We start from the raw sequence: 27,590 nt of genomic DNA on the forward strand, positions 1-27,590 counted from the left end.
GACTATGGAGCCTAACCAAGCTGGCACATAACACTCACCATCACACCTAACGTGACTGCTTGCTTCACCAAGCCAGCAAAGAGCGTGGGTTGGCTAACAAGAAGTCATTCTGTATGATGTAATCAACCATGGGAGTGACATCTCATCCCCTTTGCCATATTCTATAAAGTAAGAAGCAAGTCTTGGGTTCTGTCCACGATTAAGGGAAGAGGATCACACAAGGGTGTGAACACGAGGAGGTGATCTTAGAATCTGTCCACCATGGAAGCTAAGGCTCACCGAGGTTAGGGGAAAGGCCCAGCATAAGGCAGTGGTAAAGCTGGTGGCCTGTAAACCAGAAGCTACCCTGCTCTGCTCTTTGCTGGTTCCGTTTCCATGTTGCTGGCCCAGACGTTGTGCCCAGGTTCCTAGCTTTGCCTCATACTCTTTCCACAAAGAACTTGGCCTCTCGTATGTTTAACCATCGCATACAGGCTGAGGATGCCAAATCTGGGCCTCCCGGCTCCAGACTGTCTGATTCTCATCTGCCTGTATTTCCACTTGGGTGTCGGCATGTCTCAAACAGTGTGGTGGAAAGACCCTGGTCTGGTCTCAGCCTTGGCTCAGCCGCCAGCTCTTTGAGGACGCTGGCAAATCCCTGGACCTCTGCCTCTCAGTTTCCTGGACTCCTCCCTTCTCACACCCCCAATTACTCTCTCTCCATTTACTGTCTCTCTCACATCTGGCCACCATGCTCCAGCCTCACTGCCTTTCAGTGAAAACCCTGGAGAGGCTCTCTGCTTCCACCATCTCCTTCCAATCCATTATGCTCAGCGGCTGGCACGATCACGTCCCGTCCTGAAAACTTTTCAATGACTTTCCCCCGCTCTTGGCATCAACAGTGAGCTCCTCAGTCTGACCTGCCAGTCCCTGGGTGGTAGGCTCTGGTTCGTATCTCCACCCCCTTTCCTGGCCACGCAGTTCCATGAAAGCAGAGACTATGCACCCCTGTGGCCCCAGCACCTAGCTAATCACATCCCTGATAAATTACAGAAATTATGTATGAAAGAGTAGGGTGAATCAGGCAACCCTTAAGGTTCTGTTTGTGATTCTTTTCTTCTTTTTTTTTTTTTATGTTTATTTATTTTGAGAGAGAGAATGAGAGAGAGAGAGAGAGAGAGAGAAAGCGAGGGAGGGGCAGAGAAAGAGGGGGACAGAGGATTCAAAGCGGGCTCTGTGCTTACAGTAGAGAGGCTGATGCGGGGCTCAAACTCATGAATCGAACCATGAGATCATGACCTGAGCTGAAACCAAGAGTCGGACACTTAACTGACTGAGCCACCCAGGGGCCCCTGTTTGTGATTCTTCTAATCTGTCTGCTTCATCGAATAACACTAATCTCAAGTAGCCAGGTGTTACTGTAAATAGATTTTACTGGATCCCCAAAGGGGCCACACTAGGCCTTATTGCCATTTCTGTGACTTTGTTTCTATTCTTTTAGTGATGACACTACAAATTACATCTTATATTTACATATAGGGCATGTTGTTTGGGCCCGTCTCCTGAAAGTTTCAGTGTGCATCAAAGTCTGAAGTTAATCAATACCTTAAAAAAAAAATTTTTTTTTAATGTTTATTCATTTTTGAAGGACAGAGAGAGACAGAGCATGAGCGGGGAAGGGGCAGAGAGAGGGAGACACAGAATCCGAAGCAGGCTCCAGGCTCCGAGCTGTCAGCACAGAGCTCGATGCGGGGCTCAAACTCACGAACTGTGAGATCATGACCTGAGCTGAAGTCGGATGCTCAACAGACTGAGCCACCCAGGCATCCCTAATCAATACCGTTACTTACCTTTCTCCTGGACCGTGGAATACTTTAATTTCATTTATCATTTATGTTGCACATATATATATTTTTAAATTTACATCCAAGTTAGTTAGCATATAGTGCAACAACGATTTCAGGAGTAGATTCCTTAAGCTCCTTACCCATTTAGCCCATCCCCCCTCCCACAACCCCTCCAGAACCCTCTGTTTGTTCTCTATATTTCAGAGTCTCTTCTGTTTTGTCCCCCTCCCTGTTTTTATATTATTTTTGCTTCCCTTCCCTTATGTTCATCTGTTTTGTATCTTTAATTCCTCATAGGAGTGAAGTCATATGATATTGGTCTTTCTCTGACTAATTTCACTTAGCATGATACCCTCCAGTTCCATCCATGTAGCTGCAAACGGCAAGATTTCATTCTTTTTGACTGCCGAGTAATACTCCATTGTATATATATACCACATCTTCTTTATCCATTCACCCGTCGATGGACATCTGGGCTCTTTCCATACTTTGGCTATTGTCGACAGTGCTGCTATAAACATTGGGGTGCATGTGCCCCTTCGAAACAGCACACCTGTGTCCCTTGGGTAAATACCCAGTAGTGCAACGGCTGGGTCGTAGGATAGTTCTATTTTTAATTTTTTGAGGACCCTCCATACTCTTTTTTCCAGAGTGGCTGCACCAGTTTGCATTCCCACCAGCAGCACAAAAGAGATCCTCTTTCTCCACATCCTTGCCAACATCTGTTGTTGCCTGAGTTGTTAATTTTAGCCATTCTGACTGGTGGAAGGTGGTATCTCATTTGTACTTCCCTGTATTTAATTTGTATTTCCCTGATGATTTATTTTTTTATTTTTTAAAAGATTTTAATTTTAAGTAATCTCTACACCCAACGTGGCGCTCAAACTTATAACCCCAAGATCAAGAGTGGCATGCTCTACCGACTGAGCCAGCCAGGCCCCCTATGTTGTACATTTTAAATTCTCCTTTTTAGCCTCACTGGGCATTAGTATTATTGTTTACCCCGTCAATGCTTTTTTAGATTTATGTACATATCTTTTCACTTTTTTAAGATTTTTATTTTTTTATTGAGATATCATTCACCCCTTAATTAATTAATTTTTTGAGAGACCGCACACAAGTGGGGGAGGATCAGAGAGAGAGGGAGACACAGAACCCGAAGCAGGCTCCAGGCTCTGAGCTGTCAGCACAGAGCCCAACGCGGGGCTCGGACCCAAGAACCTGGAGATCATGACCTGAGCTGAAGTCAGACGCTTAACCGACTGACACACTGAGAAGCCCCTCATTCACCATTTTAAATGTGCAACTCAGTGGTTTTTAGCATATTCACACAATTGTACAACCATCACTGCTATCTAATTCCATAATATTTTTGTCGCCCCAGAATGAAATCCTGTACTCCTTAGCAGTCATTCCCCACTCTTTTCTTCCTGTAGACCCTGGCAACCACTAACCTACCTTCTGTCTGTCTCTGGATTTGCCGGAATCACACAATATGTGGCCTTTTGTGTTTGGCTTCTTTCATTGAATATAATGTTGTCAAGATTCATCCACGTCATAACATGTATCAATACTTAATTCTCTTTGTGACCGATTCCATTGTATGGACAGACCACAATTTGGTTACGAATTCATCAGCTTATGGACATTTGGGTTTTCACTTTTTGGTTATTATGAAAAATGCCGCGATGAACGTTCATGTGCAAGTCTTCACTCCTTGCGTCTCGGACCTTCCATGTTTGATCACTTCTGTCTGAATTGCATCCTTTAGAATTTCCTTCTGTGAAGCTCCGCTAATGGCAAATTTTCTTAGTTTTTGCTTGTTTGAAAATTTACTCTTGACCTCTCGGTCAGAAGTTACTTATTATTTTTTTTTAAGTAATCTCTATGCCCAATGTGGGGCTCGAACTCAGGACCCCAAGATCAAAAGTCGTGTGCTCCAACTGAGCCGGCCAGGTGCCCTAGAAATTATTTTCTTTCAGCATGTTCAAGATATCATTCCATTGTCTTTTAGTTTCCATTACTGCTGGTGAGAAGGCTGCTCTTAAGATTTTCTTTCTTTCTTTGTCATTCTAAAGTTTCACTGTGATATATCTACATGTGCATTCTATTTTATTTGCTCTGCTTGGGATTCTCTGGGTGTTCGGGACTTGTGGATTGATCCCTCATCAGTATTGGAAAATTCTTTGGCATTATCTTTCAAATCTCGCCCTTGCCACATTCTCTTGTCATTTCCTTCTAGAACTCAGATCAAGTTTTGTTAAACATTTTCAATGTATCCTCCAAGTCTCTCAACATCTTTTCTCATTTCGCCCCTCTTTTCTGCATTCTGGGTCACTTCTGCTCCATATTCTAATGCCTTTCTGGGATCCCACTCTCTCTTAGGCTTTGCCATGGAAATTTATAACTCTCTTGTCATATATTTGTGCTATTGTTAAGGAGATTTAAAAAATATTTTATAAAGCACTTGCAGTTGCTTTCAGTGGGAAGGTTGGTCTGAATAACTTAGCCCATCGTTACTAGAAATGGAAGTCCCACTGGCCTCTTTATTCCCTCCACTTGGTATACGTTCTCCCTTCCCTGCTGACTCAAACTGGAGCCATTCCCCAAAGACGGCCTCCGATTCCATGTCTTCCAGCAGCCCCGTTCTTTCCTGCCCCCTTAGAGCCTTCTTACCCCACAGCCAGAAGTGATTGTCTCCCATTCAGTGGCAGCACCTTGGGGCTTCTCCTGAATTGTTTACTTATCAGATAAATTTATGGATTGATTTATGTCTCCTACACTAGATGACTGGCTCAGGAAATGCAGGAATTGCCCCACCACAGGCTCCAGATCCTGGCAAATCAGGGTGTGTGGTGGGGATGGGAGAAATTCAGGTTCAGAAGGTTTGAGGTAGTTTCTGATTCTGACCAGGCATCTGGGGGTGCATTCTAAGACTCCTCCCTCCATGGAGCACGTGGGTGGCTCACTTGGTTAAGCCTCCAACTCTTGGTTTCAGATCAAGTCACCATCTCACAGTTCCTGAGTTCGAGCCGCTTGCTTCGGGCTCTGCGCTGCCTGTGGAGAGTCTGCTTGGGACTCTCTCTCTCTCTCCAAATAAATAAATAAACTTAAAAAAAAAAAAAAAAAAGGACTCCTCCTACTAACTGCTTCATTAAACCCCTGTTGGCCCTTACACATCTCCTCCTCAGAGTTGGAGATTGATTGGAGAGGGAGCCTGGGGTCTGGAAACCAGGATCTGAGATCAACTTGGGGCGGGCCAGGAAACTCGAAGGTGACTGCATTCTCTCAGCACGTCAGTAGGTGGCAGCACACACATACCCATTTGCAGCCCTAGTAGCTGCTTACACACTTCCGGGTCCACCGGGACCTAACTGGGCACTAGGAGTGTGACTGCCCTAAGTTGGACATAACTTAAGTGCCAAAACAGGATACGGTAAATAACCTCCCCTCCAACCCTCTCCCTGTTCCCTCTCCCCTTGGGTCCCCAGCTACAGCGATACCCACCACACTCCAGTCGAGTGTTTCCTGCCTGCTTAGTCTTTGCCCTTGCTGTACCTTCTGAAAGGCTCTCCCTTTCAATCAGCTCTTCTAACCATTCCCAGCTCAAAAAAAGTTTTCTGAATTGGTTACAATGATCTTAAACTTTATATATGATAACGAGAGCCAAGGAATGTATGGGAAAGAACAGAGTGAGGAAGGACTTGTGTGTGACTACCACAGTAGTGGTAGTCTTGGTAGGAAGGACTACCAAGTGTGAGAAGAGACCATGAAGGCTCTGTAATTAAATCGATACTGCATTGATATGGGAGTAGACAAATCGATCAGAATATCAGAACGGAATAAAGAATCCAAAAATAAGTCCCACAATATATGAAATTCTAATATATAACATAGGGGGTGGTTTAGTTGATTGGGAAAAATATAAAAATGATTTTCCAATAGCATGCTTTCCAAATGGAAGAAAATAAAATAAGAGTTTCATCTTATATACAACAATGAGGCTTAGGTGGATTAAAATTTTAAATGTAAACAATAAATTCATCTCACAACTAGTAGATAAATTCTGGGGATCTAATGCACAATATAGTTATTATAGTAAGTGGTACTCTATTATAAACTTCAAAGTTGCTAAAAGAATAAATCTTAACTGTTCTCAACTCAAAGAAATGATAAGTATGTAATACGATAAGGTGTTAGCTAACATTGCTGTAGTAATCATATTGCATACATAAATGTATCAAACCAACACATTGAATGCCTTAAATAGCATGTCTGTTATATCTCAGAAACTTCATAAAATCTTGTATGAAAATCTAGGAGTCTGCATGCATGATGTAGAGTGAGAAAATATTGGGGCCCCTGGGTGGCTCAGTCAGTTAAGCATCTGACTTCATCTCAGGTCACAATCTCACAGTTCATGGGTTCGAGCTTCACATCAAGCTCTGTGCTGACAGCTCAGAGCCTGGAGCCTGCTTCAGATTCTGTCTCCCTCTCTCTCTGCCCCTCCCCAGCCCACTTGCACTCTCTCTCTCTCTCTCTCTCTCTCTCTCAAATAAATAAACATTTAAAATTTTTTTTAAAAAGAGTGAGAAAATATTAACCAAGATTGAAAAAACTGGAAGCTGTAATAGAAAAAAAACAAATAAGGGTGCCTGGGTGGCTCAGTCGGTTAAGCGCCAACTCTTGATATCAGCTCAGGTCATGATCTCACAGTCTGTGGGTTCGAGTCCCACATCATTGGGCTCTGTGCTGATGGCACAGAGCCTGCTTGGGATTCTGTCTCTTCTCTCTGCTCCTATCCCACTTGTGCACATGTGTGCATGCTCTCTCTCTCTCTCTCTCTCTCTCTCTCTCTCTCTCAAAATAAATGAATAAACTTAACAAAGAAAAAAGAAAAAAAATAAATTGACTATGTAAAAGTTAAAAAGGAATCGTTTTGCAATTATATGTATAGCAAATCACCATGTCATATACCTTAAAATTATACAATGTTATATGTCAATGATATCTCAATAAAGCTGGAAAAAAGTTAAAATGGTTTGGGGATGGGAAAATAGAACATAAGCACAGTTGTCAGGTAAACGGTAGATTTACTTATTTTTTTCTTTTTTAATAAATATTTTTATTTGTCATTACTTTTGAGAGAGAGGGAGAGCGCGTGCAAGTGGGGGAGGAGCAGAGAGACAGACATACAAAATCCGAAGCAGGCTCTAGGCTCTGAGCTGTGGGCACAGAGCCTGATGCAGGACTTGAACTCAATAACTATGAGATCATGACCTGAGCCGAAGTCGGATGCTTAACCAACTGAGCCACCCAGGCGCCCCGGTAAATGGTAGATTTAGAAAAAAATTGTAACACAAATGGCAAATCATGGGTTAATAGTTCCGCTATGCAAAAAGATTTTACAAATCGACAAGAAAAAGACAAACAACCCCATAGAAAAATGGCAAGGCCAAGAATAGGTAACTCATGGAAAAACAGTAATTTTTAAAAGACTCAGATTCACAAGTACACTGAAAGGAACAGCTTTGAATCCAAATGACAGCCCCGCCTTAGTTTAAAGCTAGGTTCTCTTTTCTGCTTATTATGGATCTTTGATAAGAAATACAATTGCTGAGAAGTCTGTTTTGCTTGCTGTTTGCTATGAGCATTGTGAGACCTTTCCTGATTGTAACCTGCTGTAGAATGGGCTGTAAAACTTCCTAAATGTAGTCTGATATGTAATGGAATGAGTGATTGTATACAAACTAACCGGCATTTCTCGCTTCTGTAAACCTGCTTGCTTAGCACATTCCTCACCTACCCCCTTCCCCCTTTCTTCCTCCCGCCACAAGTAAAAAAAGACCTCCCCTGTGCTATTTGTCTCTGTCTATAAAAACGCTATACCAACCCTATTCGTGGCCTCTTGTGTCACCGGTGACGAGTGCGCAGAGGACCAGGTTCGAACCTGCAATAAACGACCCTTGCCGCTTGGCTTTGACTTACGACTCTGGTGGTCTTTTGTGGGAGGTTTTGGAACTTCAGGCATTACAACACAAGGAAATGAAACATTAAGTAACAGTAAGTTGTCACTTTGTACCCACCACACTGACCAAAATTAAAGGGAGCAAAGACACTTCCTGGCAGGAATATGGAGAAAGGTGCACTCTTGGGTATTATTGGACACTATTGAATGAAGGAGATGGTGCAGCCTCCCTGGAAAATAACCCAGCAACATTTATTAAAATTTAAAAAAAAAAACCCTCCTTTAACTGAGCAATCCCAGCCTTGGGAATTTGCCCCATGGAAACAGGACCACCCATACATAGGAAGGAGAATACAAAGATGATCAATGTAGCATTAGTTGCAAAGACACTGGAAACAATGAATGCCCATCAGTGAATGGTTGAATAAATGTCCATCAGCAAATGGTTGAGCAAATGGTGACATGGCCATACAATGGCATATTATGCAGTCTTTAAAACAAAAAAAATGAGAGCCCTTCCAATAGTCTTGGAGAGCTTTTCACAAGGTATTGTCGAGTAAGATAAGCAAGGTGCAGGTGTGAATAATAAGATACTGTTTCTTTAAAACTATCAACAACAAGGGGTGCCTGGGTGGCTGAATCAGGGTTGAGCATCTGACTCTTGATTTCAGCTCAGTTCATGATCCCAAGGTTGTGAGACTGACCCTCATGTCGAGCCCCATATCGGCCCCACTTCCGGCTCCTTGCTTAGCATGGAGCCTGCTTACGATCCTCTCTCCCAGTTCCTGAGTGGCTCAGTCGGTTAAGTGTTCGACTTCAGCTGTCAGGATCTCACATTTCCTGAGTTTCAGCCCCGAATTGGGCTCTCTGCTGTTAGTGTGGAGCACACTTCAGATCTTCTGTCCCTCTCTCTCCCTGCCCCTCCCCTCCACTCTCTCTCTCTCTCAAAACTAAATAAATATTTTAAAAAATGATTCTTCTCCCTCTCCCCCACTTGTGCACGTGCTTTCACTCTAAAATACAATTTTTAGATTTTGGAGACTGTGGGGGTGTTATCGCCATGTTCCTGTCTGTGGTCACCTAATCTTAGCGGATCCCTACAAGTAGTCACTTGAGTGACAACCCATGGCATACTTCATGACTTACGTATTTATTACAGAGATTTGTATGAACTTTGCATAAGAAAGATAATAAATTGATACTTTCTTTTCTCTTTCAACCTTTCCTCTCTGAGAAAAAGTTGCCAAGAGCAAGTCACAAACCATTCTGGTGGAAATGCTGAGCCAAGCTGGGACGGGTTACTCCCTCAACACTAAGAGAAGCCAACTCCGACTCCGGGAGAAACTGACTCCCCTACGTTATGATCTGATCGTGAAAACAAAAGTCCTCTTTGTGGAACAGAAAAACATACACTCCCTCTAAACAATGGATTGAAAATGAATTTGATTTATAAATGAGAAGACTGAGGGCGGGATACTGATTCAGAAATTCTGCAGCGTGTAATAGAAGAAATGGCAGGGAACCACTGCCTCCTGTGATTTGAAGGCCACTGTGAAGGAAAACAATGTACTGGAAGTTTTTCATATTAGGACATATATCATTGCATCACATTCATTTATCTTTCTGGATATTTTCATAGCCCTTAATAAAAAATGTTAAAATAAAAAAAGGAAATAAAACACAATTTTTAAAAATTGCTTTAAGGGACCCCGGGTGGCTCAGTCAGTTAAGCCTCCGACTCTTGGTTTCGGTCGGGTCATGATCTCGGGGTTTTGTGCGTTCGAGGCCTGCACGGGGCTCCGTGCTGACAGCTCAGAGCCTGCTTGGGATTCTCTTTCCCTCTCTCTCTGCCTCTTTCCTGCTCCGGGGCATGCAGGCTCTCTCTGTGTCTATCTCTCAAAATAAATAAGTAAACTTAAAAAAATAAAACCACACCAAACTTGTGTGCATTAAAAAATTGTTTATGCTGATACGTGGAAAAAATAAGCAAAAATAAAGAGAAAAAAGAGGAAAAAATCTAGTTCAGATCTTCCATGTTCTTTCACATCATCCCCTGTAAAGGAGAGTTGGCCTCTTCAGAGTTGCACCCTGAACCCACACTGTGCCCCTTACAGGCTCCTTCCTATCCCTATACCTGACTGGTGGACATTGACAATTACATCTACTAACTGTCTCCTTCAATGTCTGGTTGGTCCTGGGGGTCACAGATCATTCTTACTAAATGTCCTAGCATGGTAATCCCCAGGTTAAATATTCAAGAAGTCTCACTAAGTGATTGTTTCGTCACTCAGCCTGAAGAATCTGCAGAAGGAAAGAGGATGCCTTGGCCCCTTTCCTTGAAGAAATTCTTAGAACAGTTGGCCTCAAATATTCATGAGCATCAGAATCATGTTTTGGCAGGTGGGTGTGGTATTTTGATTTGGCAGAACTTGGGTGGGGCACTGTAATCTGCATTTTTAACAAGCACTCCCGTGTTATTCTGACCCCATTTTGAGAATCTCCTCTCAAGTCAAGATCTGCATAGACAATTGATTTCATTTCCATTTAAATTCTCAGAGACATCTCAGACTTAGCAGGTCTAAAGTGCACTCTTGGCCTGCTTAGTTGGTGGAGTGTGTGACTCTTGATCTTGAGGTTGTGGGTTTGAGCCCCACATGGGTGTAGAGATTACTTAAAAATAAAGTCTTAAAAAAAAAAAAAAAGTAAAGTGAAACTCGATACCCTCCCAAATTTTTCCACCACCCACACAACCTTCCCAATCTCAGCAAATGATTCCACATTCCACCTAGTTACTCACACCAGGAATCTTGAAGGCATTTGTTTTTTATTTTATTTTATTTTATTTTATTTTATTTTATTTTATTTTAGGGAGAGAAAGAGCACGCAAGCAAGGGAAGGAGCAAAGGGAGAGAGAGACAATCTTTTTTTTTAAATATTTGTTTCATTTTGAGAGAGAGAGAGAGCCCGTGCACATGAGCACAGGGAAGGAGCAGAAAGAGACGGAGAGAGAAAATCCCACAGTCTTTGCACTGACACAGCGTGGAACCTGACCCAGGGCTCAAACTCAGGACCATGAGATCATGACCTGAGCTGAAGTCAAGAATAAGACGCTTAACTGACTGATTCACCCAGGCATCCCATCACTCTCTCTTTTTAAAAGTTTATTTATTTATTTTGAGAGAGAGAGAGAGCACACTCTCATGCATGCTCGAATGAGTGGGGGAGGGGCAGAGAGAGAAGGAGAGAGAGAGTATCCTAAGCAGGTTCCGCACCATCAGTGCGGAGCCTGATTTGGGGCTCAAACTCACCAACTGTGAGATCATGATCTGAGCCGAACTCAAGAGCTGGACGCTTAACTGACTGATTCACCCAGGTGCCCCCCCACCTCGCCCCGCCACCCTCTCCCTTTTAAAGTAAGCTCTATATCCAGTGTGGGGCTTGAACTCATGACCCCTGAGATCAGAGTCAAATGAGTCACATGCCCTACCAACTGAGCCAGCCAGGCACCCCTGAGGGATCTCTTGGAAATGTAAACAGGGTCACGTTGCTCCTCTTCTTCAAATCTATCAAAGCTTTCCCTCTGTGCAGAGTCCAGCTCCTCGCTGTGACTTCACGGCCCTCCTTGGTGAGTGGTTCCTGCCTCTCTTTCCACTTCACTTCTAAATCCTTTTCCCTACCCCTTGTGGTCCCTCTGACCTGGACTGGCTACAGAACATGCAGGGCCCAGTGGAAAGTGAAAATGCAGAGCACTTGCTCAAAAGTTATTAAGAATTTCAAGATGTAACAGTTACACCAAGAATGGACCATCAACCCGAGGGTGGAGCCTTTCCGAGTACAGAGCTTTGTGCTACAGGCCCTGCCTCTGCCTGGAACTGTCTGCCCCAGTTTATAATACCCAGCTCTCAGCTCAAATGTCACCTCTTTAGAATTGTCCGCTGAATTTAAAGTAACCTCACCCAGTTCCTCTCAATCATATCACATCACTGGGTATTATGATCTTCTCTGCACGTGGCCCTTTCTGAAATGATCTCATTTGTTTACTTGTATATTTTCTGTGTCTCCCTGCTTCCCTCCGCGCCCCCCCCCCCCCACCAAAAAAAAGAAACTCAATGAAGGACTTTTCCCGCCATGTCACTTCTGTATCTCCAACACCCAGAGCAGGGCTGCTTCAAGACTAGGCACGCGATAAATGTTTGGTGAATAAAACAAATGACTATGCTGAAGAATGCACTCCAGGAAGCTGGTGAAGCATACTGGCCATCTACCACAGGGGCATCCTACAGCCAGCAGCGTTTTTGCTTTTGTTTTTTATTATTTTTTTTAAAGATTAAAAAAAATGTTCATTAAGTAAACTTTACTCCCACCGTGGGGCTCGAACTCACAATCCCAAGACCAAGAGTTGCATGCTTCACTGACTGAGCCAGCCAGGTGCCCCTATTTTTTTTTTTTTTTTTTATTTGAGTCGCATTTGAATTCCTTCAGGCATCCTTCCCACTCTTTTTTTTTTTTTTTTTTTTTAAATGTTTGTTTTTTGAGACAGAGAGAGAAAGAGCACAAACGAGGGAGGGGCAGAGAGAGAGGGAGACACAGAATCTGAAGAGGCTCCAGGCTCTGAGCAGTCAGCATGGAGCCTGAAGCTGGGCTTGAATTCACGAACCATCAGTTCATGACCTGAGCTCAAGTGGGATGCTTAACCGACTGAGCCACCCAGGTGCCCCTTCCCACTGTCTTAAATTCTATCCCAATTTACACACTTCAGTTCCTGTCTTTTCTGTGGTTGAGCAGGGATGAACACATCACTTTCGAATCTTTCTATTTATGTGACCAAGAACAAATTACTTGATGTCTCTGAACCTTTCCTCTTCATCTGCCCAATGAGGACAATTCTGCTATCAGCTATTTGAATTGAGATTAAAGGAAATAACACCCATACATTGCATGTAAACACTAAAATGTGTGTAAGTGCTGCTGTTACGAGTTTAAGAGAGGCAGTGGTGAAATGGGAAGGACACGGCATTCTGGTTCTAGCTCTTCACCTACTACATGTATGACCTTGGCCATGTGACACTACCTGCCTTAGCCTCCGTGTCGTCTCCCACAAAATGGTTGTGTTAGCAGTGACAGCTATGTTACAGTATTGTTGGGATTATCAGAGAAGGTTCGAGAAGAAAGTAGGAGTTACTCTTACCTTTCCCTGAAAGAGCAGTGGGAAGGAGCCATTGGAAGAGCCCCGGGACAGTCCCTCGTGTAGCCAGCAGGGGTCTGCTCTCCCTCACATTGTACCCAGGACTCCTTGGGAGACACAGCTGGGTCCACAGGGCCCAAACAGAGGCAGCTCTTGGTTTCACCATCCCAAATGCCTGTCTCCATAATGAGAAAGGAACAGAAATCTGATTTCACATATAAGCAAGGCACCTCCCCCAACCATGCAAAAACAAACAGATAAATAAATAAAATAGCTACCCTTTGTGCCTTCCAAAATGTGCAGGTTCCAGCTGATGGAGTTCAGGACATGCTACCCCCAAATATGGCACTGTGACATGTTGAATGTTTCAAGCTGAAGGAATTTAAGGAATCATAGATGCAGAAAGGGCTTTCTAACTCCCTGAAGCATGTCAGAAAACTGTCATGTGAGAAGTGCTCTCTCTATATCTGGAGAGAAGAAGCACCCTTATCTCTGAAGTCTGAGGGATACAGGGAGGAATCTGAATGAACAGGCCTTGCTACATTTCTCCCAGTTTACTGTATTGTTCTATCCTATCTTTCTACAGTTGGGTCCTCATTTCCTTATGAAGGCTCCCGTGTCACTTAAAACTTATACTAAATAAATCTGTATGCTTTTCTCTTATTAGTCTGTCTTTGGTTACAGGAGTTCCAGTGGAGAACCTAAAAAGGTAGAGAAAAAGGTATTCTCCCTCTCCTACACAGCCCTCTATCATTACTTACTGACCCTATACTCTTGCAGGCTGGGGCTTCATAGATCAGTCCCACTTTTGCCGCTTGGCTACCAGGAGTCTGACCTTGGGTGAGGGTGGGATTGGGGAGGTCTGGAGGAAAGGAGGGCCTTCTAAGATTGTCCCAGCTCCTTCCTCCTTTGCCTTCAGTGCCCCGCCCTTTTCCTGTTCCCATCAGCTTCAGCCTTCACAGTGCCGGTCTTTCCCTATGCGGGTTCCCACTGGACAAATGTCTAGTTTGGCATCTGGGAGTAGAGGTTTAGAGGTGGGGCTCTTGACCCAGGCAGACCCAATTTGAATCCAGACTCTACCTCTTACTAGGAGTTTGACCTTGGGTAAATTCATAGAAGCCTCAGTTTCCTTACTTGGGAAATAGGAAAAAACCTAATCATAGTACCTACTTCATAGGGTGGCTGTGAGCACCAAATGAGATAATGCATGTGGAGTTATTAGCTTGCTGCAAGCACGGCACATAGTAAGCCCCACCCAAAGGCTGCTAAATAGGGATAAACTTTCAAAATATCTAACAACTGTTCTCCTTGGCCAAGTATAGAAAAACCCGAGGGGCTCCTGGGTGGCTCAGTCGGTTAATTTCGGCTCAGGTCATGATCTCACAGTTCATGGGATTGAGCCCCGAGTAGCGCTCTGTACTGACAGCATGGAGCCTGCTTGGGATTCTCTCTCTCCCTCTCTAACCTCTCCCCTGCCCACACACATCCTCTCTCTCTCTCAAAATAAATAAATAAACATTAAAAAAAATCTGAGTTATGTGATACTCTTTTCTATGTTGTCTTATCCCTGCAAGAAGTGAAAGAATAGAAAACTGGCTGGTATGGACCTTTTTTTCAATCACTAAATTGAATTTGTGGTTTTAATTGAAGTAATATTATTTCCATAGGCTAAAAAGTCAAACTATTCTGCATGACTTTTTATGAAAAAAGTCATCTCACCACTAATTATTATTTGGAGGCAGCTGCTTTCAACTCTTTTAGCTCTTTCTTCCTTATTTTAAATCATGCCTCTGTCCAATATTTCTTCATTCTAAATAATATGCTCATACTAATATTTCTTGATTTTTTTTCAAATGTAGACGTTACCTATTGAGTTCCCATTATGGAAGAAGACTTATACCTCCCAAACTAGCCCCCTTTCCTTGCCTATACCCTCACTATATACTTTTGTTAAACATTTTTATTAGATCAATATTCAGGTTTTGTTTTTTGTTTTTTGTTTTTTTTTAGAGAAAGAGAGGGTGCAAGTGAGCAAGGGGCAGAAAGAGAGAGAAAAGTGGGGCTCAAGCTCACTTGAAGTGGGGCTCCTGCTCACCAGAAGCAGGGTGCAAGCTCACCCAAGCAGGGCTCGAGCTCATCAGATGTGGAACTTGAACTCATGAACTGGGAGATCATGACCTGAGCTGAAGTCAGAGGCTTAACAACTGAGCCAGCAGGCGCCCAATATTCAGTTTTTATATTACTGTGATTGTAGGTATTTTTCACAGTTAAGCCATGTTACAGAGTAGAATTACTATCTTTAAATTTTTTCCTTATAGGGGGTGCCTGACTGGCTCAGTCGGTGGAGTGTGTGACTCTTGATCTTGAGGTTGTGAGTTCAAGCCTCGTGTTGGTGTGAAGATTGCTTAAAAAAATAAAACCTTAAAAAATTCTTTTTCCTTATAATATTTTACCTTGAAGTTTTTTGTCTTTCTTTCTTTTCTTTTTTCTTTCTTTCTTTCTTTCTTTCTTTCTTTCTTTCTTTCTTTCTTTCTTTCTTTTTCTTTTTCTTTCCATGGTTTTCTATATTCTTGTCACTGACTTCCCCTGTATACACTTTGTAGAAATGAAAACGTCCCTTTCAGATCCACTAGTATCCCAGCAATATTCTTTCTGGCTTGCCCCTTCTTGGGGCCTCTGTCCTCCTGTGTCCTCTTATTTTCATCTGGATTGTGTGTTTTTAGGCCTGCTGCACACTAGTCATCCTGGAGTGTCTCCACACGGTTACCCTGGGAATCCTTTCGCTTCTTCCTCAGGCTGGATTTGATTTCTGGACCTCAAGTCTCCCTCTTTATTGTTTTACTCCTTTGTTTTGCTGTAGAACTTCCCTTAGTGTCTTCCAGAGAAAGAGTCCGTGGAAAATAGATTTTTTCTTTTTTTTTGAGAGCTTGCAGGTTGAAAAATGTCATTTTCCCCTTTTACAGTTGAGTAATGATTTGGGTGGATAAAGATTTTTTTCTTTCCTTCTTTTTTGGGGGTAGGTGGGTGGGTGGATATAGATCTCTAGGTTCAAACTCTCCTCTCAGAATTTCTAGGGAATTACTCCTTAGTCTGGTGTTTTGGAGAGATCCAAGATCATTCCAATTCCCAATCCTTCATTTGTGACCTATTTTTCTTCTTTGGAAAGCTGTAAGACCTTCTCTTTATCCCATGTGTCCTGAAATTTCACAACGCTGTACCAGGCAGCAAGCTATTTTTCCATCCATTGTGCTGGGCCCTCTCAACTTGGACATTCAGGCTCTTAGAACCAGAAAATGTTATTTCTTCAATATGCTCTTCCTTCCTTTTTCCCCCCATTCTTTCTGGAAATTCTGCTATTCAGATGCTGGACTGACACTTACATTTTCTTCTCTGTTCTTTCCTATTTTTCTTCTCACCTATTCAAAAAAATCTTTCTTTAGTGCCTATTATGTATCATTCATTATTCTAGGTGCTAGGGATACAGAAGGGAATAGAACTGGAAAAAAAAAAAAACACCTCTGCTCTAATGGAGTTTACATTAAATATTAGAAAGTGTAACTACTATGGAGAAAAATAAAATTAGGGAAAGAGACCAGGATGTTCAGAATACTAAGCTCCGTGATTTTAAATAGGGTTATCAGGGAAGATCTTACTGAGAAACTAACATTTGAATAAAGCCCAGAGGATGAGGAGACAAGCCACATTGATAAGTTATCTTGGGAGGAATGAGGCAAAAAGAACAACATATACATTAGCCCCTAAGTAGGGCAGACTGAGGCAGGAACAGGTCTGGAGGATCAAGGTATAGCCAAGAAGCCAGTGTGCCCAGAGAGGAGGGGCAGAGAGGAATGATGTCTGAGAGGTGAGGTGATAGTGGTGAATGACAGGGAAAGCCACTGAAAGGTTTCAGCAGAGGACTAATGTGCTCTAATTGACCTCATAACCTTATCACTATGCTCCTTGGAAGACGGTAGGGGGTCAGGTGGAGGCAGACGCTTAGTTGCTATTGCAATGATGAGGGAGAAAGTGAAGATGGCTTGGACCAGGGTGTCTTTTTATTGTTTTCTGGGAGATTTCTGCAATTATTTCTCAACTCTTCTATTGAATTTTTCATTTCTGCTTAAAACATTTTAACTTTCAAAAGTTATTTCTTAATCTCTGAATATTCCTTTTTTCTCTTTTTGGCATCTGATGCTTCCTGATGTGGTCCCTTATTTCCTGAGGTAATATTATATTTCTGTGGCTATTGATTGCCATTCTTTTGATGGTTTCTTTTATTATTTCCATTATCTCTGGTCCCTCTGAATTCCCCTTCCTGTTTTTTGTTTTGCTTTGGGGTGGGGGTGTCTCTGTCTTACAGGTTCCCTTCAATGTCTGGTTATCTTTGGCTATCCATTCATACATAAGAGCTAAGTGGAAGCTCTGTGTGGATGGGGCTTCTGGAATGATGGACTTCTCTGCAGGATATCTGGGCTGGAACATGACCTTTATATGTTGGGGAGACCCCACCCCTACTCCCATTTTTGCCACCAAGTCTGACCACAATGTTAGCTTCCACCAACTCTTCTCACTTTCGGCATGGTACTTCTTTCCTTATCTGTGCCAGATATGTTAAAGTCTCTTTGTTCAGTCTTTCCGGAGGACAAAGGAATTTATAGAGTCCGTTTCCTAAACTGCCTTGTAACCAGTCTTGTTTTCAACTCTCTCATCTTGGTACCTGGTGATTCCAATTCCTGAACCTTTCTGGTACACCTTAGCATTAGTCAACTAGTTTCCTTGGCTTCTCCACTCCAGTAATTTGTTTCTTCTATTCTACTAAAGGCATTTCCATTTAAATTTGTTTCTTCTATTCTGCTAAAGCTATTTCCATTTAGCTATGCTTTCCGGCTTCCAAAATCTTTTCTTTTCTTTTTTTTTTTTTAATCTTTTCTTTTTTAAAAGATTTTATTTTTAAGTAACCTCTACACCCAATGGGGGCTCAAACTTACAACCCCGTGATCAAGAGTTGCATACTCTACATACTGAGCCTGTCAGGAACCCCTCCAGCTTCCAAACTGTTGTTTACATCTCTTGCCTGCTGTTGTTCCTTCTTCAGGCCTCCTTGTCCATGTGAGTTTACTGCCCTTCTCATCCTTTTATTGTCATTTTAGTGGGGTTGGGAGAGAGAGAAGGGGTGTATCTGACTCAACCTGCAACATTTTAACCCTCTAGTCTCTCTACAATATTTACATTCTGTGTTCTGCCTCTCCTTAGATAGAGAGTTCTTTTCACAGCTTAAAATTGTAATTTGCTTGGACTGGGGTTGGGTGAGGCACAGGGTAACAAAGGAATGGAAGATACACATCCTTCTTCCAAAAACTTGTATTTCACTTGACTCTCTCAGGGTCGGGAAGGGCTATTTTACATTTTATGATTTCTGTCAACTACTCTTTTCAAAAGCAGGGAAGTTTTCATGTCTCTCCTACATTTTGTGTATTTTGGCTAAGGGAGCTGGAGGGCTGGGTGGGGTCCTCAGGAAAGCCATAGGATGGAAAAACCTGATTCATAACCCACACAAAGTCATTGCCGGTCATGGGCAGTAGAGATTACCAAATTTAATTTCCTTATTTTATAAAAAGGAAACTGAAACCCAGAGAGCTTTAGTTGATTTTGATCAACTTTGGTCTCCTTAAAAAATATTTAATCTCTTAAAAATGCCAACTCTTGGGGCACCTGGGCGGCTCACTTGGTTGAGCATCCAACTCTTGGTTTCAGCTCAGGTCATGATCTCACAGTGTCATGATCTCACAGTTCATGGGATTGAGCCTCAAATCTGGCTCCAAGATAACCGCACAGAGCCTGCTTGGGGTTCTCTCTCTGCCCCTCTCCTGCTAGCCTGCACTTTCTTTCTCTCCTTCTCTCAATATAAACAAATAAACATTAAGAAAAACAAGTCAACTCTTAACAGTTAAGGGGCCTTTAGGTCTAACTTTCCCTTCCCTTTGCTCCAAGCCTGCAGGCGCCTTGCTGTTCCTAAGGGTCAAAGGTCATTTTCGAGGTCTCTGAAATGCACTGTACCTTGTTTTATTTTTTATAGCACTCGTTAATATTTAAAATTATGTAAATATTTTACTATTTATCTGATTTTCTCCACTGGAACTTAAGTCCTATGAGAGAAGGGCTCATTCCGGTCTCGTTAGCCGCTTAATCCTCAGAGCAAACCAGGATTTGAAAGGAGCTAGTCTGGTTCCAGATCTGCGCTTTCAACCACGATATTACGTTGCTATTCAGTGAATAAAGCTGAGGATAAGCTTCTACACACACATGGAAACAAGAGGGTAAGAAAATAGATCTCACTCGTGGAAGCGAGCAGGTGGAAAACATCCGGACCCAAGCGCATTGTGCCCCCGTGACCTTTCTCTCCGGAAGCGCTTGCTGCTCTCGGGCGCGAACGCGCACGCGCGGCCGCCGGGGTCGCTCTGGGCCGCGAGAGTGGAGGGGACTTAAGGGAAGGTTCCGCCTCCAGGGCCGAAAGGCGCCTGCGCTGGAGGGGCTCCCTTCTGGACGCGACTTCTCGTTTCCTCCCTCCCTGCCTGCGCGCGCCGGGTGGGCGTGGGAGGAGGCGGGGAACTGGGGAGGCGAGCGAGGGGGCGGGTGTCGCGGGAGGGAAGGAGCGAACCCGAGAGCTTCGTCCTGAGAGGAGCGAAGGCGGCAAAATGGCGGACCGCTTCTCCCGCTTCAACGAGGACCGAGACTTTCAGGTAAACACGGGCGTCGCCGAGCATCCGGGAAGGCGCTTGCCGAGCCGGGACCTCCTCACCCCCCGCTCCCAGCTCTTTTCCTTCAGGCTCCGCTCCGGATTACGAACCGGCTCGCTCTGCTCCCGCCTCCCAATTCTTCAGGGGGCCTCCCAGCTTGAGGCGAGGCCGCGTCTGCTCTCACTTCTTATTCTCTCACCTGTTCAACTTAGGCCGCGGGTTTGCGGCTTCGGCCTGCTTGGGCGGGTTTCGGAAGCCCGACCGCCCACTGGGGTCTGTGCTCCCCTCGGGTCCGCCCGGCCTGCGGAGGCGACGGGCGGGCTCCCGGGGGGGAAAGAGGGGTGGGTTGGGAGGGCTTCGGGCGGTTGTTGCTGAGACTACCGCTTCCGAACCCCTGGGTTTTGCTCGCTCGGCTCTTCTTGGGGTCGTTCTTCGTCCATCCTCACGAGGGTGAATCCCTTTCATTGTCTGTCTTTTCATTTCTTCCCGTGGAAAAGGGTGCTTTAGTTACCAGACGCCTTCTTGGTTGGTCAAACATTGAGATTTCTCCGGGCGTGAGCGTTGTTGTTGTTGTTATTAGGCCGTTAGTTTTGCTTGGCAAACCGTAAGTTGTAGGACTGTGGTCGACGTAAGGTTGGCCCCCACCTACCTCGAAAGATTTTTTAAGAAGCGTAATGATCATGGACTTCCTAAGCGTTTGATAACTAGCGCCACAAGCTGCCTTTTTCTTTCTTTAGTTGCAAGTGTTGTAAGGAAAAATGTCCTCGTGATAGCAGGCATTATTGAGCGAAAAATAAAGGCCAAATTAGAAGAACTCGTCTTTCGGGTGTTTAAAATACCTTCCAGTTGAGCATTGTTACCGCAGAAATCTCGGCCACTAAAAGGGATTTACTAGAGATTGCCTATTTCTAGGGTAAAGTACATCCTTGGAGTCTCAAAGAAACCACTGCATTACTACCGCATATCCTGGCAACAGCAATTTGGGTCAGGGGATGAACATCAGAACTCAAGTTTTTATCCCGCTGCAGATCTTTCTCTGAATATCAACATGGGATACTCTAGATACGTTTCAGAAGGCGATTTGGAGGGTTTGAATGCCCCGAAATGATTGGGTTGGTTAATAAACAGGTAAAGCAGTTAAACCAGCACTGTTAACAGTCTAGTGCACAGAACGCTTGTGAGAAGTTTTGCAGCAGTAAGGGATCTGGGGGCTGTTAAAAAGCCTTGTAATCATGCGCCTGCTGTGTAGCTGCAGCACAGGACTGGATCTCAAGGTGTTTAAGAATATAATGCAGGGCCAGGGAAGTTGAAGCAGTTCCTGTATAACCATTTGATTCCTGAGAAAGATTGTTTTTTAGTGAGAACTATAAAACGCGTGTAGGCTGAAAGATGCGTGGGCTTTACTGGTAATTTTTAAAGAGACATGTCGTTAAACTAAAATCCTCAAGTGCTTTTTCAGAGGAGAGAATTTCAAGGTGACCTAATAAAATTGAAAATAGATAATATGGACAATTAAGTTTTGAGGGAAAATGGCTGTCAACCCCAGAAGTTCAGCAGGCTTAAACAAAGAGCATTTGCAGAGCCCTGAAAGAAGAATTTGAAAACTGGATAGCAGATTATGAGTGCTGTCACTTGAAAAAAATGAGAAAGCCTCTACCTTTCAAGTAAGAGTTCTTTCTCTTAGGCTTTGGTTGGGTTTATGTAAAACCTGGTTGCTAGTCCTTTGAGGATAGTACGTTTATTTGAAGTTTGTTTCCTGCTTGTATGTTGGAATAACCAACTCCCGCAGTATTGGGTCAGCCAGGAAAATGTTGGTTTTTAAAAATTCGGATGTCCTAATATTAAGGGTAAAATAGGGTATTGGGAATGAAAACCTTTTAGACAATTATAAGATGTTACAACTTTTGTAAATTATTGTACTACATTTCTAAAAAGCATCCATTTAAAAATACTTAAATGTGGCACCTGGGTGGCTCAGTCTGTTGTGTCTGACTGCTGATTTCTACTCAGGTCATGGTCCCAAAGTAATGGGTCCAAGCCCAGCGTCAGGCTCCATGCTGAGCGTGGAGTCTGCTTAAGATTCTTTTCTCTCCCTCTGCGCCTCTTTGCTGCTCTCTTCTTTCTCTAAAATAGAAAAAAATACATAATAAAAATACTTAAAGTAGTAATTTTCTGGATATTATGGTAAAAGGAAAAATAAAAATTGATTTTCATTAATATGGTCTTTCAATTAAAGTTACTGAGAGGAAGTGTAATAGCATGCTTCTGAATATAGTATATCTGAAACAAATTTCAGGGTTGGGTTCTTCAAAATTAAATGTGGCCTCCTTTTAAGGTTTTAAGTGATAAATGAGGTGAAGGCATTGAATACAGTTGAAAACAAATCCCAAGTAGGTTTCCAAACAAAGTGCATAGATCCTGTTGCTTTAAACAGATCTTCTTACAGCACTAGAAAATTTTCTGTGCTGTCTTCTCTGGTAAGTTCTAGATGAGTATCATTTTCTTTGCCTTTAATTTGGCAAGATAATTTAGAAGTATAAAATTACACTCTTTGCCAATTTATCATCAAGTGCAAATTTTGAAGAGTTTGTGGTATCTTGAACTGAGTATTGAGTCAGAAGTGGGTTCACTTATTTGTAAACACCTGAAGTTTAAAGGTGTTTTGTATAATACGGTGAGGAGCTTAATTAACTGTGGTATGCCACCTGGAGCACTTATGACTAGAAGGGGTAATCATTATCAGGGACATACATTTAAACATTTTCAGTAAGTTCATTTTATTTATTAATTTTTGTTTTTTAAAAGCTTATTTATTTTGAGAGAGTCAGAGAGAGTGTGCATGAGTAAGCAGGTGAGGGGCAGAGAGAGAGGGAGAGAGAGAATCCCAAGCAGGCTCTACGCTGATGGGGGCAGGGGGAGGCTTGAACCCACGAACTGTGAGATGACCTGAGCTAAAATCCAGAGTCTGGTGCTTAACTGACTGAGCCACCCAGGTGCCCCTCGATAACTTCATTTTAATAATAAACAGGTATTACTCTACAGGCTTTATGTGTATTATTAGCTAATAATCTTCACAATAACCCTATGAGGTAGGTACTATTAACGCCCATTTTCAAATGAAGCAGTTAAGGCATAGAGAATTAAATAGCTGGCCAACCACATACAGTGGATAAATGGCAGAGCCTAGATTCACACTCTGGCTCTTAGACTCTTGAACCTGTGCTCATAATCATTGTGTTTACTGGTAATTACGTATTTTCTGTATCTGTAATTGAGTCATCAAATATGGAGGATAAACTTCTAGGTCACAAAGAGTAAGTGAGCTTTTAGAGAGATTACACAAGTACTTTTTACTGTGTTCTCTTTTGTCCAGATCTGTTTCTTGGTCTCTCAAGGACTTCTAAGGAGACTTCTGACAGTGATGAGTTATACTCTCCTAGAGGATATATTAACTTAGTTTAGGCATTCTTTTGTGTAGTTTTTTTAAGTGATATTTTTTAATCTTTGGAAATCTTTGTGATTTAGGCTGATGTATTTATTTTTTTTTATGTTAAGTTTTGACTACTGCTTTAAGAATCTGACCTCAATTTCTGAATGAGACATGACTTCTGCCTACACTTACCAGGTTAAGGCATATTTGTTCACAGTTTGAAATGTTAACACAAACTAATTGAAAATATATAGTATAATTTAAGATATAGATGTATTCAGTACTTTGAATTACAGGTTCTCTAAAGAAAGTTTTGTTTGTACAGTGATGTGCAACCATAAGGCGTTAAGATCTGCTCAACATTTAGTGGTTGTGCAGCTATTAATGGTGACACTGCTGAATGCTATGAGGAAATACGTTCTTTAGTTTGTGTTCTTGCAGAGGACTGGTGATTTAAAGTAGCCTCTTGTTACTTTTTGTTCTAAATATATTCTGCGTTAGATTTCTTTTTTTTTTAAAAATCATTTAATGTTTATTATTGAGAGACAGAGACAGAGCATGAGCAAGGGAGGGGCAGAGAGAGAGAGAGAGAGAGAGAGAGAGAGAGAGAGAGAGAATGAATCTGAAGCAGGCTCCAGGCTCTGAGCTGTCAGCACAGAGCCCGACACGGGGCTCGAACTCACAAACTGCGAGATCATGACCTGAGCCGAAGTTGGACACTTAACCGACTGCACCACCCAGGTGTCCCTCTGTATTAGGTTTCTAGTGAAAAGGAGCTATGATAATAGATAGTTGAGTAATAAAAGAATGAGAGAAATATCTTAAAGTTCATAGTGGAAATAAAATTACCCAAGGATTTTCTATAATCTATGTAAGTAATCATAGTGGTAAATAGCAATAAATCATGTATTACTTTTATGTAGCATGTTTGTAGGATTCTTCTAGGTGTTTCACATGATACCAGGATGTGGCCTTCACTTAATTCTGAAGTTGACCATTAAGTGAGGAGGTTAAAGTTTTAAAGTACTTAGGGCACGGAAGCATGTAAGTATATTTTCTGTGGTGGTGTCTTGTAAAAAAGTTTGCATTCTAATGCAGATATGACAGAGACATGGGCAAGTGTTCTAATCTCTGTTTTCTAGGTCTCCCATCATCTGGAAGAGATGCCACTAGCTATGAGAATGAATGTCTGCTTTGCTTGGGATACTGAAACTTATGCAAAATTATTACTGTTCCCTTTCTCAACATATTATGATAGGTGGAAAGGATTGGAACCAAGGCTGTACCAGTTTCAGAATACTGATGATAAATTGGCATGGTTATTAGCAAATGCAAAATTATTGGTTAGTATATTCTCAGGGGATCAAGAATTACCATGTCAGGTCAGCTTAAGGGAAAGCTCTCTGGTGGTGATTTGAAGGATACAGGGTATATATTCAAGATAAAAGGTATTTGAAAAGGGATATTTTAAGGAAAAAAAAAATCACAGAGAAAGACATTTATGAGTTTCATTGAAGGGAGAATGGGTTTGACAAGAATTGTGATCACAGGGTTTTGTGTGATGGTATGCTTATTTGTTTTAAAAGTAGGCATGGGAGACGAAGAAACAGATCTAGAGGAATATAGTATCAGGCTGATGATTCACAGGGCTGTTCTAGTACCATGAACATAGAAAAACAGGTGTGTTGTGTTCTTTTATCCTATACATATCACACAGTTCTCATTAGCGTACTACAGAGGGATTCTTTTATCATGTTTTATCAAGTCTTTATGATAAATTATATAACCAGGGTGCTTGGTGGCTCAGTCAGTTAAGCATCTGACTCTTGATTTCAGCTCAGGTCGTGATCTCAAGGTTCCTAGGTTCCAGCCCACTGACGGCGCAGAGCCTGTTTGGAATTCTCTCTCTGCTCCTCCCCTGCTCGTGTGTGCATGCTCACTCTCTCCCAAAATAAACTTTAAAAAGTACTATGAATTACATAACCAGAACTAAAAACTGTGACTTAAAAATTTTTAAAGATCTATATCATTAATTATCCTGATTCTGCTGCTTTGTAGCTGAGACACATTTCTATGTCCTTTCCATCTGTTTGGGTACATGATAAAATGAAAAAAAGGACAGTGTTTTCCTGGCAAGATTTCCATTTTCTGGGGCACCTGGCTGACTCATTTGGTGGAGCATGCAACTCTTGATCTCGGTGGTGACTTCAAGCCCCACGTTGAGCGTGGAGTCTGGTTAAAAAAAGAAAAGGAATAGAAGTTCATGAGATCTTGAATTATGTATTTGAAACCCATGTAGAGATTTCATCTTTTTTCTTATGACTTGATAAATTTCTAATATTTTATTAGTGAAAATGGGTTCCAACTTGAGGTTGACATCCTGTTCTTGAATTCTATTAAAATTCCTTCCCTGAAAACTGCTTGGTACTTTTGCTTGTGTGTCTGGCATTATATCTCTTTTTCATATTAGCATTGCCATTTAGCATTAAGCGAAAGCTGACTCATGTTTAATTACCAGAGGAATTACAAATGAGCACCACAAATACTGAAAGAAGTCATTGATTTGATATTGCAGCAAATACCAGAAGATGTTGTAATGATTTTCCAGTTATAAAAAGTGAATTGTCTGTTTAACTGTAGAAGTCTAACCGAATGTGCTTAATGCATTGTATTAGTCAATGCAAAAGTTTAAATATATCCAGCTGAAAGAATGTATTGTCATGCTTATACTAAATGATTTCTTTGGGATTTAACAGATGCATTTGGTATCTTATACTTAATATAGGAATTTATGGAAGGAAAAGCAGCTAAAGTTGCTTTGGCATTGTACATAGGTTATAGCATGTATTATTTTATTTATTTTTTTATTAAAAAATTTTTTTTAGTTATGTATTTTGAGAGAGCACAAGAGCTTGATCTGGGGAGAGGCAGGGAGAGGGGGAGAAGAAGAACCCCAAGCAGTCACCACAGAGCCTCATGCGGGGCTTGAACTCATGAACTGTGAGATCATGACTTGAGCCAGTTAAGAGTCTTGACGCTTAACTGACTGAGCCACCCAGGTGCCCCTAGCACCTAACATTTTAGTAAGTGCCATAGATAGTAATTTAAAACTAGGGCCAAAATAGTAGTTTTCTGTTATTTGCCTTAATTTTTTTAAATATTTATTTTGAGAGAAAGAGGTAGAGAGAGAGAGGAAGAGAATCTCAAGCAGGCTCGACAGTCAGTGCAGGGCTGATGCAGGGCTGGATCTCATGAGCCAGGAGATCATGACTTTAGCCGAAATTAAGCAGCCATCCAGGCATCCCTGCTTAATTTTTATTTTTACCAACAGTGTTGAGGTAAGACATAGGAGGTAAGACATATCTTGAGTTGTGTGTCTTCGTAATATTAATTTGGTCTCATCTCAGGGTGCGTGGGTGGCTCAGTTGGTTGAGAGTCCCACTTTGGCTCATGTCATGATCTCACGGTCTGTGAGTTTGAGTCCTGCGTCAGGCTCTGTGCTGACAGCTCAGGGCCTGGAGCCTGCTTCGGATTCTGTGTCTCCCTCTCTCTCTGCCCCTCCCCCACTCATGCTCTGTCTCTCTCTGTCTCAAAAATAAATAAACGTTAAAAAAAATAAAAAAAAATAATTTGGTCTCATCTCATGAAATTCCAATTATTTATCATCCTTCTCTGACAATTACATTGATTTCAAAGAGGAATTTGAATTTTCTGTCTGTTTTATGGAATTGAAATACAAAATAGCTCTTCAGATTTAAAGTTGTAATAGAAAACATCATTGATCATGTTTTGTGACTATTTTATTTTTTTTAATGTTTATGTACTCTTGAGAGAGAGACAGCATGAGGGGTGGGCAGACACACACACACACACACACACACACACACACACACACAGAATCTGAAGCAGGTTCTAGACTCTGAACTGTCAGCACAGAGCCTGAAGGCACTTCAACTCTGGAACAGCAAGATCATGACCTGGGCAGAAGTCGGATGATTAACTGACTGAGCCACCCAGGCGCCCCTTGTGACTGCTATTTTAAATAATGATCATTGGAGAAATCAGTACTCCTGTGTTTTGTTTTGGGTAACCTTTTTCCAGTGTTGATTAGGGAGGAGGGGCTTACTTTTTCACCCATTTTGTAGGTAGTACTGATCAAAAATCAAGAAATTAATTTGATGTTTTAGATCTGGACTATACAAGAAGCTAAAGTTGATGCTTACGGGGACAACTGGATGGCTCAGTCGGTTAAGTGACTGACTTCGGTTCAGGTCATGATCTCACGGTTCGTGGGTTCGAGCCCCATATCAGTCTCTGTGCTGACAGCTCAGAGCCTGGAGCCTGCTTCGGATTCTGTGTCTCTCTCTCTCAAAAATAAACATTAAAAAAATTTAAAGCTTATGCTTGTAGATTATATGCTGTAGTGTCAGTAATTTCCCTTGTT

General features: G+C 42.2%; 2 protein-coding genes across 9 annotated transcripts in view; one reads left to right on the plus strand and one right to left on the minus strand.

Moving 5' to 3' along the window:
• LOC109258163 (uncharacterized) overlaps nucleotides 1-19,461 on the minus strand; it is a 33,106-nt gene extending 13,645 nt beyond the window's left edge. The window contains exons 1-2 of the mRNA XM_019434770.2: nucleotides 19,316-19,461; nucleotides 12,983-13,154 (exon numbers count right to left, since the gene is read on the minus strand). Coding sequence (XP_019290315.2) covers nucleotides 12,983-13,154; nucleotides 19,316-19,358 — 215 coding nt within the window. The 5' untranslated portion in view covers nucleotides 19,359-19,461. The remainder of the gene's footprint in view (nucleotides 1-12,982; nucleotides 13,155-19,315) is intronic.
• A 146-nt stretch (nucleotides 19,462-19,607) lies between these two features.
• The window catches only part of GPATCH8 (G-patch domain containing 8), a 101,350-nt gene continuing 93,367 nt past the window's right edge, over nucleotides 19,608-27,590 (plus strand). For 6 of the 8 annotated variants that reach the window (XM_019434763.2, XM_019434765.2, XM_019434764.2 and 3 more), the window contains exon 1: nucleotides 19,702-19,719. Coding sequence is in view for 2 of the 8 variants with exons in the window: in XM_019434758.2 (XP_019290303.1) it covers nucleotides 19,675-19,719 (45 nt within the window). In the remaining 6 variants the exon portion in view is untranslated. Of the gene's footprint in view, nucleotides 19,720-27,590 lie in introns of all 8 variants that reach the window. The other 2 variants (XM_019434758.2, XM_019434759.2) reach the window with 2 other exon arrangements.

The sequence above is a fragment of the Panthera pardus genome, unplaced genomic scaffold (genome assembly GCF_024362965.1).
Source record: "Panthera pardus isolate Hobbes unplaced genomic scaffold, ASM2436296v1 HiC_scaffold_3, whole genome shotgun sequence".
Classification (NCBI taxonomy): domain Eukaryota; kingdom Metazoa; phylum Chordata; class Mammalia; order Carnivora; family Felidae; genus Panthera; species Panthera pardus.